Here is a 13269-nt window from a genome sequence, read left to right as displayed (position 1 = left end):
TTGACTTGACGTTAATCTCAGAGGCGTGTTGCTCTTCGGTAGCAGCTGTTCACGATCTCTGAGCGATGTTTCCGCTTCAAAAATTGTGAACTCAATTGTGAATTCCGACAGAATTAGGTACTTCTGTCTGCGGGCGTTGGTAGTATTTTTATTTTAATTAATTTATTTACATTTTTTAGGATATCGATAATCCTTTTTTGTGCTAGTCCTTACCCTAAGCTGACCTAGAAGACAGGAACCTGAACACACTGAATTCGCAGGGTTTGTGATATGTTCGGAGCAAAACTTAATTCGGGTTTGTCATGTGACCCAAAAACCCTTTAGGAAATGAGAGCTGCTCATGTGCCTGACTGATTTTAGAAGGTGCCTGAGCAGCAGTAAAGAGCAGAGGCACCTTGGGAAAGAAAAAAAGTAAATTTTAGCCAGATGCAGTGGTTCATGCCTGTAATTCCAGAGATTTGTGATGCTGAGGCAGGAAGATTGCAAGTTCGAGCCCACTCCCAGCAATTTAGCAAGACTCTGTCTCTAAATAAATTAAATTAAAAGGACGAACTGCGACTTGGTGATAGAGTACCCCTGGGTTCAATCTCCAGTACCAGAAAAAATAATTTAACTCTATTTGATTATTTAGTTATCACTTTTAGTCTGATAATCCCTAGTTATAGCAGAAGCCCTTGCTAATGCAGATAGAACTAAAACTTTTGATCTTCTATTTAGCAAAGGAACACACATTGTGATTTTATCTAATAATGGTTAACCCATTCACTGAATATTTTGAGTTCAGCATGCTGCTGTGTGCTTTACAGGCAATATCACAGTCAGTCTTACATTAATCCTATAATTTGGTTAGTTTGTCAAATTGGGAAACAGAAACAAATAATTAAGTAACTTGCCTGGTAACAAGCCCCAGGTTGGAATTCAAATTCATTTCACCTCATATACTTAACTACATTGCAGTGAAAAACAAAAGCAAAAACTGCATTTACAGATGAAAACAATTTGCTTTTTTCCCCTTTTCTGGGAGCAGGGAGATGGGTGTCTCACTGGGAATGGACTAATGAGAACAGTTGGCATGTCACACAACACTCTGAAATATATTTTCTTTCATATACATACCACTATAATAATTATGTTCTTTGTTCTTGGTACTAGGGACTTTATGTTCATTAGATCTATAACATACATTCTTATACTCTTATAGTGCAACTGCTCAGATAACTTCTTGTATTTAATTAATGCTTTATTTTTGAAATTATTTTTCATAAAAATTGCAATATGTACAACACATTTTAGTACACAGATATAGTGAATGATTACTGCAAGTCAAGCAATTCACACATTCATTTCCCATTTGTACATGTAGGAAAGCACCAGAAATCTACTCTCAGCAGATTTTCAGTATAAATATATTAGTAGTAAGTATAGTCATCATGCTGTACATTATTAGATCTCTAGATTTATTTATCCCACATAATTGCAGCTTTGCCCTTTGGCCAACATTCCCCACCTCCCCAACCCTGGTAACTACGTATTTGACTTTTTTAGATTCTACATATAAGTGAGGCCATACGGAACTTTTTCTTCCTACCTGTCTTATTTCATTTAGCATAATGCCTCCAGATTCATGTGCTTGCAAACAGCAGAATGTTCTTTTTAAGACTAAGTGATATTGCCATATTCTATCACAATTTATTCATTCACCTGTCAACAGACAGGTTATTTACATAGCTTGACTGTTGTGAATAATTCTGCAATGAACTTGGAGTGTAGATATCTCTTTAAGATACTGATTTCATTTCCTTTGAGTATACACCAAAGTAGTGGGATTGCTGGATCAGATGATAATTCTATTTTTAATTTTTAAAAGAAGCACCATACTGTTTTACATAATGGCTGTACTAATTTACATTCCCATCAACAGTGCACAAGGGATCTATAAAATAGCCACTAGAGGAAAAAAAGAATGAAATAGCTAATTAAAGCATGTGTGTGAATAAGTCAGAAATGAAAAACAGCTTTGAAAAAAGATTGAGAAACAGGGAATTGAAGAGGTTAGGGAAAAGCAATTAAGAATCAAGTGGCTATAGATCTCTGCAGGTAGATACATCTGCCCTCCTTTAATTTGGGTAATAGGTAGCAGCTCCTGTTAGATTCTGAAATAAATGGAGAAGCCAAGGATGAACCTGAACCAATTTGATCAGGAGAAAGAAAGGGCCAATGAAGGTGGAAGGCGAAAGAACACTAAACGCAGGAGACTATCGATTCTGAGCACCTAGTGAGTGGATGGAGCGCTTTGTCCGCCTTCCCTATGGCTTATACCAGGGCTATGGAAACACACTGCCTTTGGGCCAGCCGGGACTCTCAGGGCACAAACAGTCGGACTGGAGGCAAAACATGGGTCCCCCTACTTTCTTGGCTAGGCCAGGGCTGCTGGTGCCAGCGAATGCCCCGGACTACTGCATGGACCCTTACAAGAGGGCGCAACTTAAGGCCATTCTTGCCCAGATGAACCCCAACTTAAGCATACGGCTGTGGAAAGCCAACACCAAGGAAGTGGGCGTGCAGGTGAGCCTGCGGGTGGACAAGTCGGTGCAGTGCTCCCTGGGGCCCCAAACCCTGCGCAGCCGCTCCCCCTGGGACAGCACTGGCCACAGGCAACCGGTGACAGCTTGGGGAGTCTATTCGCCAGTGGTCAGCCGCAGGGGATTGATCCGACTGCAGAAGGATGAGGAAGATGGGGAAAACAAGGCGCTTTCAGGCCCCGCAGAAGCCAGCCAGCAGCCACCAACAACGCCAAGGTTAGAAGATGACAGGCAGGAGGAACTTCGACAACCAGAGGAGTTGGGGGAGGAAGATGCCTTGTGTCCTCCGGAAAGAAAGAACAAGCAGGTGCCAGGAGTTGCAGCTGCAGATCCTCTCCGGAAGAGCAACTTCCAGGTAGACTTTTCTTCCCTCTTCTTTATTCCCCAGCCTGCTCTAGCCTCTTTTACATTTCTGGGACAGTAAGAGTGAAGTCTTCTCTTGCTTCCTCCTTTTATTTGGTAAAGGAGTTTTGAAAACATGTTTTACATGGCCTGTGAGTGAGTTTTTCAAGTTTTTGCTAAAACATGGAGGCAGATTTAAAACCAAAAATCTGGCCACTGTTGGCTTTGGGGAAGGAAACAAAGAGCTTCAATTCTGTGCAATAGAAGGTCAGGTTTGTTCTGGGAGATTGTGCTGGTGGCATTGTGGAAAATGGATTGGGAAAAGTATGAACAACAACAGCAAAAAGAATCCCAGGGTAATCCTAAGAGAGACACTAAATGAATGAATGTTTGATGTGAGCATAGATATCATAGATATAAGTGAAGTTAAGAAGGTAATCTTAAATTTTTACACAAAATAATTAGCCAAAAAGAAAAAAAAAAAAAAAACTGATCCCTCCCACCAACAAATATAGTATAGTAAAAGACTCCCCATCCCCTTATTTTCAGTTTTTGGAACCAAAATACGGCTATTTTCACTGTAAAGACTGTAAGACGAGATGGGAGAGTGCTTATGTATGGTGCATTTCTGGAACTAATAAGGTAAGTAAAAGTGAGTGGGATATGAGAGGAGAATGGGGTGGGGACAGATGTCAACTGGAGGAAGGATCTGTTTCCAGCATGACTGTCACAACCCTGACTCAGTCATCTTGGTGTCCTGGGTACAAAGCATGCAATAAGCACTCAATGACTGAATCAAACTAAATTCAACAGCCCACATCAGTTCCTGGGCCAAATGCTGTTGTTGTATGTGGTTTGGTAGTTTGGTTGGACAAAATGTCAGGTTATTAAGAAGAACTTTTGTCTATTGAGACTTTAACAACTTTTTTTTTTTTTTGTGCTGGGGATTGAACCCAGGGCCTTGTGCTTGCAAGGCAAGCACTCTACCAACTGAGCTATCTCCCCAGCCCCTTAAACAACTTTTTAGTTGGTGAAATTTGAACAGATTTGGCCCATAGTTTGAGGAAATTTCCAGTTTGTCCACAAGATGGGGCAATAAAAGAAATAACTTATAAAGGTAAATAACTCAAAAGAGTTTTGCTGAGCTAGGACTGTATACACCCTATCCCCATTGGAGTTAATTGTTAACATATTAAGATTGAGAAGGACTTCACATTCTGTCTACATGTCTGAATTTTCATGAGCAATCAGACTCTGGTTATTATGGACCCTCATTTCAGAATGAGAACAGGATGCAGCTGAGTGGCTTCTGTCACCTTTTTCTTGTCCTGTGTGCTTCCTTTTGCAGCCATCTACATTGGGCCTATTGCATTCACTTCTAAGAGTATTTGAGTTTGTGTTGTATGTTCAGATAAGGCCTTTCTAGCGAAAGGCCTGTAGAGGGTGAGGGCAAAGAGGCACACTAAGACTTGAATGAAGACTTGGGTTTTCAGACTAGCCATTTACTGGACCCAGAAGTTAAATAGATTTTAAACTAAAATTCCCCTCTCTTGATAGAGGAAAAACCATGGGTTTAATTCATACATTCCAAGACAATAGAATACAAAGAAAAAGATCACTGTCATCCTCAAAAAATTTATTCTGATAGGAGTGATGTAGACAAAATGCAGTTTGATGATGTATGCCGTGGCACTCATGACATGAAAGTGGTAATTGGGAGGCAGATGATAAACCTGTCTGAGGGACAGATCATGATGCCCAAATAGGACTTTGAGCAGGAGAAAATTGTGCACAGGAAAATGCACAAAGCCTAGAAAGCCCATGGTACTAATGGGTAACCACAATAACAGCTACTTTCTATTATTTAGTTTCTATTAAGTATGTGATTGGGTGGTTATCAGAAAAGAATAAGTAGTAGTAACCCAATTTTATAGTTAAGGAAAATTAAATTTATAGAGTAAGAAAGGTGATGACCAATAGCACTAGTAGAGCTTAAGACCTCGAGGGTAGAGATTGGATAACAGCAAAGTACATGGTGAGGAAATGGCTTACTTTAATTAAAAACTGGGAGCCTAGGAGAGATATACCTATATTAGCTTGTACTTAAAAACAAACAAATTTCTTCTTAGGTTTATTTCAAACAACTCTGTTGCAAGTGCCAAAAGAGTTTTAACCCTTATCGAGTAGAAGCAATCCAATGTCAGGTAAGCACACAAAACTATTGTGTTTCTGTTCATCAACTTGAAGCCTCTGTGGACAAATGTTAGGATGTAATGGAACTACATAATGGCACAGGAATGTTAGGTTTTCATATATTGGAAATTTTATAATTAAATACTTGAGAAAAAATAAAAGCATAAATTCCGATTCTCCTTTTTGGAGAGAAACTGGGAGGATTTACTATTTTAAGTTGTTCTTCTTCTTATTATTATTATTATTTTTTTTTGTGGTGCTGGGGATTGAACCCAGGGCATGGTGCTTGCAAGGCAAGCACTCTACCAACTGAGCTATATCCACAGCCCTTAAGTTGTTTTTTATGTGGTGTGTTTATAGTATATGTTTTTTCTGAAATAGCCTGTGTATAGTTAGAATGTAGTAATTTGATAAGTAACTGTTAAGCTTTTACTATGTACCAAACTTTGGGCTGTTTAGCATATGTTTTCTCCTGTAGTTTAACCTTTGTGATAGGTATTAGTCCTTTTTTTTTTTTTTTTTAACAGATCAGAAAATTAAATTGAATAATAGTAAATAGCTTGTCCAAGGTTAGACTGATTAGGTCTGTAGTTGGAGTCCATTGTATATTTCAGTTTGTGGAACAGCACAGAACTAGATGAGACCTTGACTTCGTATTAATTCTGTTTGAGTTTGGGGCGAGGGGTAATATAAAACAGCCTGAAGGAAATCTGTCTTCAAGCTTTTCAGAAAAGTGTGACATAATTTTCATAATCAAAAGATTTTTGTGTTTCCATTGTTCTGGAATTAAACCCAGGGCTTTGTGCATGCTAGGCAAATTCTCTACCACTGAGCTATCCTTAGCCCAAGAAGTTTTTTTCCCCTAAAACAAAATCCTTCATTTAAATATTTATTTTTATATAATTTGGGTAAAATAAATGATACTTAAAAAGCTAGTTTAAAATTTTCTAGGCTCAAATTTTCTAGTCTGAGGTTCTTAGTCTACTTATGTTTAACATAAATATATATAAATTGGGTTTAAGGCTTAGAGTGGTGGCATAGGCCTATGATTCCAGCAACTCAGGAGGCTGAGGTATGAGGATTTCAAATTTGAGACTGGCCTGAGCAACTTGGCAAGACCCTGTCCCAAATAAAAAATAGAAAGGGCTGGGGATGTAACTCAGTGGAGAGTACCCCAGGTTCAATCCCCAGTACTGGAAAAAAATTGGATTTAAATACATTTTCTTACTATTTTTTCTATACTCCCTTTTCTTATTTTCACTTGAATTGATTTTTTTCTTTTCCTTTCTAGGGATTGAACCCAGGGGCCCTTTACCACTGAGCTACATCCCCAGCCCTTTTTAAAATTTTAGAGACAGGGTCTCGCTACGTTGCCAAGGCTGACCTTGAGCTTGCAATTCTCAAGCCTCAACCTCCCAAGCAGTTGGGATGACAGGCATGCACTACAGTGAATTAATTTAAAAAATACTCCATTTTCCAGTTGATTATCTTGGGTAGTTATTCATTTTTTAATATTCTTCCAGTGGTTACTGTAGAAATGATAACTCAACTTCTTAACTGATCACAGTCTAAATAAATTACCTCTTCCTGCCAATGCAAAGAATTTAGTGCACTCAAATTCTGTATCATGTCATCCTAATGTATGTACTGCTGTTGTGTATTTTTTTTTTTTTGTACTGGGGATTGAACTCGGGGGCACTCGACCACTTAGCCACTTCCCAGCCCTATTTTGTATTTTATTTAGACAGTGTCTCACTGAATTGCTTAGTACCTTGCTTTTGCTGAGGCTGGCTTTGAACTCCTGATCCTCTTGCCTCAGCCTCCCAACCTGTGGGATTATAGGCATGTGCCACTGTGCCTGGCTGCTGTTGTGTATTTTAATTTTACTCATATCTTCAACTTTGAGATATGATTTTACAGGGTCAGTATTCATTAGCTATATATTTATCCTTTCTGTTGTCTTTAGGTCACTTGTTTTTTTTTGTTTATGGGATCACTTCCCTTTCACTTGGAGAATAGACTTTAATATTTCCTTTAGTACAGGCATGAAGGTGATAAATTCTATTTTATCTGGATGTCTAAGAAGTTTTTGCTGGTATAGAGATTTCAGGTTGACAGTATTTCTTTCTGATCTTTAAAGATCTGAATTTCATTATTTCTAAGAAGTTGGCTGTTAACTGCATTGTATTTCCCTTGAAGTAATTTCTTTCCCCCTTTCTTAAATCTGCTTGCTTTAAAAATATTTTTAATAACAGTTTTACAATGATGTGCCTAGTTGTGGGGGTTTTCTGTATTTATCCTGCTTCTTGTCTCTGTGAAATGTTCCTTGAATATGTAGCTGATTATTTTCATGACTTTTGGAAAATTATTAGTCATTACCTTTTTAAATGTTGCTTTTGCTTCCATTCTCTTCTCTAATTACACATTAGACCTTTTACCACATTCATTTCTGTCTCTTAAACAATTTTCTGTTTTTTCATGCTTACTTCAGACAGGATATTATCTACTAAATTATTCACCATTTATAATTATCTCAACTTTTTCCAATTTGTTAAACTTATCCATTGAATTATCAGTTTCAGTTATTATATTTTTCTGTTCTAGAATTTTTGTTTATAAAAATAACTTCTAGATCTTTGCTGGAAATATTAGTCTTTTTCCTTGAACAGAATAAGCTTAGTTATTTTAAAATCAGTGTCAGATAATTCCATTAACTTAATTCCCTGTGAGTCTGTTATTCTTTTTGATTTTCAAGTATGTTCTGTCTCCTCATATACCTGGATATTTTTTGATTGAGTGGTAGTTTCAGATGTTAAAAGCCATGGTGATAATTGGTCACTAGAAGTGTCTTCTTTTAGAGAGGATTTATATTTGCTTATGACAGGCAGATAGACTAACATGAAGCTAAAGCTGAGCTTCAGCACCTGTGAAAGTAGGTCTAATTGGTTCTTATTCTTATGGTGTAGTCTTAACGGGTCCTAACACAACGTATGAGCTGCTTGGCGGGCTCTTCCCTTAGTCTCATCAGTTTGTTAATCCCCTTTTCAGCTTCTTATCTTCATACCTTTTACATGCAGTATTGCCTATAGATGCCTTTTGTAATAGGTATTATTGACATTTTATAGATTACAAAGCTAAATTCAGTAAGATTAAATAACTTGCCCAAGGTTAGACTAATAGACCTGTGATTGGATTCTATGGTGTCTTCCAGTGTTTAGAAAGTCACAGAACTAAGTCAGGCCCAGTGGTGCATGCCTGTGATCCCAACAGCTCAGGAGGCTGAGGCAGGAGGATTGCAAGTTCAAAGCCAGTCTCAGCAATTTAGCGAGGCCTTGAGCAACTTAGCAAAACTGTGTCTCTAAATGAAGTATAAAAAGGGCTAAGGATGTGGCTTACTGGTTAAGCACCCCTGGGGTCAATCTCTGGTGCCAAAAAAAAAAAAAAAAAAAAATCACAGAACTAGATGAGATCTTAACTTTCTATTATGGTCTTTTAAGGTTAGGGGAGAAAAAAAAAAACCAAAAACAGTTTGAAGGAAACCTGCCTTTTAATATTTTCAGAAAAGTGTGAGTTTTTTTTTTTTTTTTAAACCACTACCACATGTGAGGTTTACCTCTCTTCTGGGTTTGCTTCCTTAATGTTTTGATAATTTTCCAGTGCCTGCAAGCACTTTATTTTTTAACTCAGTTTTTCTAGTTGTCCAGGAGATTTAGTCAGAATTACTTAATTTAATATTGCCAAAAGCAGAAATCTACATTTAGAATAAACCATTATTTTATTGAACTTTTCTCCCTTAAAAAGAAATTGTGGGACTAGGGTTGTAGCTCAGTGGTAGAGTCCTTGCATAGTACGTGTGAGGCACTGGGTTTGATTCGCAGCACTGAATATAAATAAAATAAAGGTCCATTGACAACTAAAAAAACATTTTAGAATATTGTAATAATTAAATGAATTAATTTATATAAAATGATTTGGACAGTGCTAGACATATAATATGTAATATATTAGCTATTGGAATTTTCTTATAAGGAGGAATACTCAGAGAAGAGAATGTGATTATTACATATTTGGCAAATCATATCTAAGACTTGTAATTGGAAAGTGGAAATGCATATTTTTCACAGTATAAAAAGATAAATATTGACTTATTCAGTGTGGCTATGAGATATATGCAGTCTTTAGAGCAGTGATTGTCAATTTCAGTGATTGCAGGGATAGGGAAGTGGACCATGGGAGTATGCCAGTCCCCATAAGACATAATTTTTTTATTTATCAGAAGATAGAATGTGTTAATGGTTGAAAGGCACTGCATTAAATCTTAGTAAAGACTGGGCATATCTGGGAAGAAAAGAATTTGACTTCCTCTAGAATATCCCTTCCTCTTAGATTTAACGACCCAAAGTATCTCCAAACATGGTCAAATGTCCCCTGATAGGTAAAAATCACCCCTGAGAACCATTACTCTAGCATTTTTTTTTTCCCTTTGGGTGATGCTGGGGATTGAACCCAGGGCCTTGTGCATGCTAGGCAAGCACTCTACCAACCGAGCTATATCCCCAGCCCTGCTTTTCATTTTTTAATGGTCTCACTTAGATAATTAAATCAAGTAGTACCCATCCAATGCCCCTCACACTCACCTGGCTATAAATACACAAAGTGATACAGACACACTCTACAGAACTCTTTAACTCTTTTTTTGTCATCTTGGTTGCCTCAACAATATTCTCTTGAATATCTTCTCTGATCATTCATATAAAAATGCATGGCATTTAAGGGGGTTTCAAGTGGTTTTGTACAATTAGTCATGGACCTCTCATAGGACTTGAAAATGAAGATGTGAGGGGTTGGGGTAGTGGGGAGGAGCATTTCAATTTGAGAATTACACCTGAAACTCTAATTTGATCATTTTAATGCCCAAACTGTTCCTTTTCTAAAGACCTGTTCAAAGTCTCGTTGTTCCTGTCCTCAAAAGAAAAGACACATTGATCTAAGGAGGCCTCATCGACAGGAACTGTGTGGTCGCTGCAAAGACAAGAAATTCTCCTGTGGCAATATTTACAGCTTTAAATGCATCATATGACAAGGCAGTGTGGCTTGTGAACTCTAATAACTTACTGTGCTGTCTTCCTGTTTTGCAACTTGGCTCTGACTTGGCTTTGGAAAATGGACTAGACTTTTGTACTTTTTGTAGGTTGTGTAATAATTGTACAATGTGAATAGAATAAAATAAATGCATATGAACTAGACCATCAAGTCACATTAATTGGTGATCCCAGGGTAAAAATAACTAGTATGGCATCTGGAATTGGTAAAGACTGTCATTTATGTGAAGGAAACAATGAAGAGGAAAAAGTCATTCATTTGACAAACATAAGCTTGGTGTTCTAAGCACTGGAAATACAGAGATGATTAAGGGGCAATGTCCTTGCTTCTAGTTATGCATTATTATAGTAAATGCTGAAACAGGACCTAGAATGAGCCAGGCATTGTTGTAACTCATTGCAACATAAGTGGGAACTATTATACCTTTTTTATAGGTGAACAGATAGAAGCCAGAGAGGTCATGGGATAGAGCTAGGATTTGAACACAAGTAGATTAGGACTAAATTCAGGCTGTTGGTTACTACATTTGTATTTGCTCTCAAATTCAGAGAAGGAAACAGGATACTGGATAGAGTAACCCTTTTACTGTGGCTGGGAAGAGGCTATAGGAGTTAGCATCAGTAGAATGAAGGGAGCTGGGAGAAGATGGTTTTGGTATAAGAGAACAGCAAGAGCAAAGGCCCTGAGAGGATGGGGTGCGTACCTAGCATATTTCAGGAATGGGAGCTCCCTCAGGCTAATTTGGAACACATGGCTGAAGAAGATAGGTTCCAAAGACCATGGTCAAACATAAGAAAGCCCATGAAGGGGTTTCAACAAGGCAGTGACATCAGATTTTTACTTTAAAAGGCTCAGTTACTGCTGTGAGGGAAGACTAGGAAGGAGGGAGACTGGTTAGAAGGTTAACGGCTATATAAACAGAATGCTGTGGACAAGAGTGGTGGCCATGGAAATGGAGAAAAGTCCATAAATTAAAGATGTTCAGAAATGCATAGGATTAGCAATGGATGATGGAAGAAATAAATGACTCTTAATTTCTGCTTTGAGATATGGGTTAGGTGGCATTGAGCGGTATACCAGTTAGGTAGCATGTTGTGGAGCCAGATGACCTAATTTCAAATGCTGGGTACATTATTTAGGAGATATATGTTTGTAGGCAAGTTGTGTGATATATCCTAATTTAACCATCTATATAATGGAAATGATGAAAGTACCCATCTTTTGGTTGTGTGAGGACTAAAGGAGATGTTGCATTGCTATAACAGAATATCTGGAACTGGGTACTTTACTTTATAAAGATGTTTATTTGGCTCAAATGTTTGAAAACTGAAAGTCCAAGATGGAGCAACCTGGTGTTTGACCTCTTGTTGGGGCTTACTGGCTATATCACAATATGACAAATGGCATCACAGGGCAGGAGTATGTGTGAGAGTGGCAAGCATCACATGTGGAAGAGACTAAACATGTGGTGTGGTCTTGCTTTATAACAACCTGCCCTCCTAGTAACTAATCTAGTCCCTTGAGATCTAACCCACTCCTGAGAATGAGCTTAATGCACATTGAGGGTGGTGCCCCATGATCTAATTACCTTTTGCCAGGTCCTACCTCTTAAAGTTTCTATCACTTATCAATAGTTACATTGGGACTATGCTTTTACCATACAACTTTTAGGGGGAAACCACATCCAAAGCACACAATTCATGGTAAGCACTTAGAATTATACTTGTAACCTTATGGGAGCTGAGTCAGTTTAGTAGTGGCAGAGCTACTTAATGAGATGGGAGAGGGCTATTGTTTTCAGTATATTAAGTTTGAGGTATCTGGGACATCCATTCAAATGTAGATGTCATTTAGGTTGAGATTTTATATAGACATTATATATATATATATATATATATATATATATATATATATAAATATAAATCTGGAATTTCAGAGAAGTCAGTGCTAGAGATTAAATAGTATTTAAAGATTTAAAGCAATGAGCCTGGATAGGATTACCTGGGAGGAAAGTATAGCACAGAATTCTGGGGTATAGGGGGTGGGAGGTGGGCAAGAATGGAGGAAGGAGGGACTGTATAGAGGGAAAAGAGGGGTGGGGGAAGGAAAAAATAACAGAATGAATCAAACACCATTACCCTATGTAAATGTATGATTACACAAATGGTATGCCTTTACTTCATGTACAAACAGAGAAACAACATTTATCCCATCTGTTTACAATAAAAATAAATTTAAAAAAATTTAGGGGAAAAGCATAAAAGAATCCTGGGGTATACAAATGTTTAGAGCACTGATTCTAAAACTTTAATGTCCCAGTTGACATCTGGAGAGCCTGTATGAAGATTTTGATTCAGTAGGTCTGGGGTCTGAGATGTTGAGATTGTTGATCTTCTAGATGCTATGAATATACACTGGTTTCCCAGACCACACTTTGAGTAGCAAGATCTGAAAGTTTAGATAAAAGAGGAGGTCAAGAGGCATAGGAAAAGATGGTGTGGCACAAGTTAATTTTAAACTTATTTCAAGAAAGACAGAGGGGCCCCTTGAATCAAGTCTTGCGGAGAGGTGGAGGAGGATGAAGGCAGACACAACTGTTACATTTGGCACTTTCAGTGGAATGGTGGAGGTGGAAACCAGAGTTAAAGTAAAAATGGTGAGTAGAAGTAATACTTTTGCTGTTAGAAAGCAGAGAAACTGGGCCCTTAATGGGAGCAGTGCTATTCCTTTTACTGTAAGAGCATGAAGTAATAGAACATAGGACTAGTTAGGCAAAGATAATTTTATACTGTTGGTGAATTTGAGACTGTTTACTCATTGAATTATGAAGCAAAGTCATCAACTGAGAGGGGTGGGAAGCTTAGGAGGGAGGGCAGTATTTGAAATAAATTATCTCAGGTATTGGGAAATTGACATGATCAGGGAGACATAATTGTGTTGTAAGATTATCCAATAGCATTGAGAGTTCATTTTGAGATTTGGGGCCATTTGGGATTTGCTGGGGCTACTGGCAGGTTTGGTTGCAGTTGCATTCTAATACTATAACACT

The 13269-nt window shown here is 37.8% G+C and overlaps 1 protein-coding gene across 1 annotated transcript; it reads left to right on the top strand.

Moving 5' to 3' along the window:
* The first annotated feature begins 1799 nt into the window (after positions 1-1799).
* Positions 1800-10197, top strand: Zar1l (zygote arrest 1 like). The gene is made up of 4 exons (XM_047553454.1): positions 1800-2937; positions 3474-3566; positions 5054-5128; positions 10054-10197. Exons 1-4 carry the CDS (start codon positions 2284-2286, stop codon positions 10195-10197), a joined length of 966 nt encoding a protein of 321 aa, XP_047409410.1. The 5' UTR covers positions 1800-2283.
* The last annotated feature ends 3072 nt before the right edge of the window (positions 10198-13269 follow it).

This window comes from Sciurus carolinensis, chromosome 5 (genome assembly GCF_902686445.1).
Source record: "Sciurus carolinensis chromosome 5, mSciCar1.2, whole genome shotgun sequence".
Taxonomy (NCBI): domain Eukaryota; kingdom Metazoa; phylum Chordata; class Mammalia; order Rodentia; family Sciuridae; genus Sciurus; species Sciurus carolinensis.
Note: the sequence above shows the minus strand (reverse complement) of the source record. Positions and strands in the feature narration are given on the sequence as shown.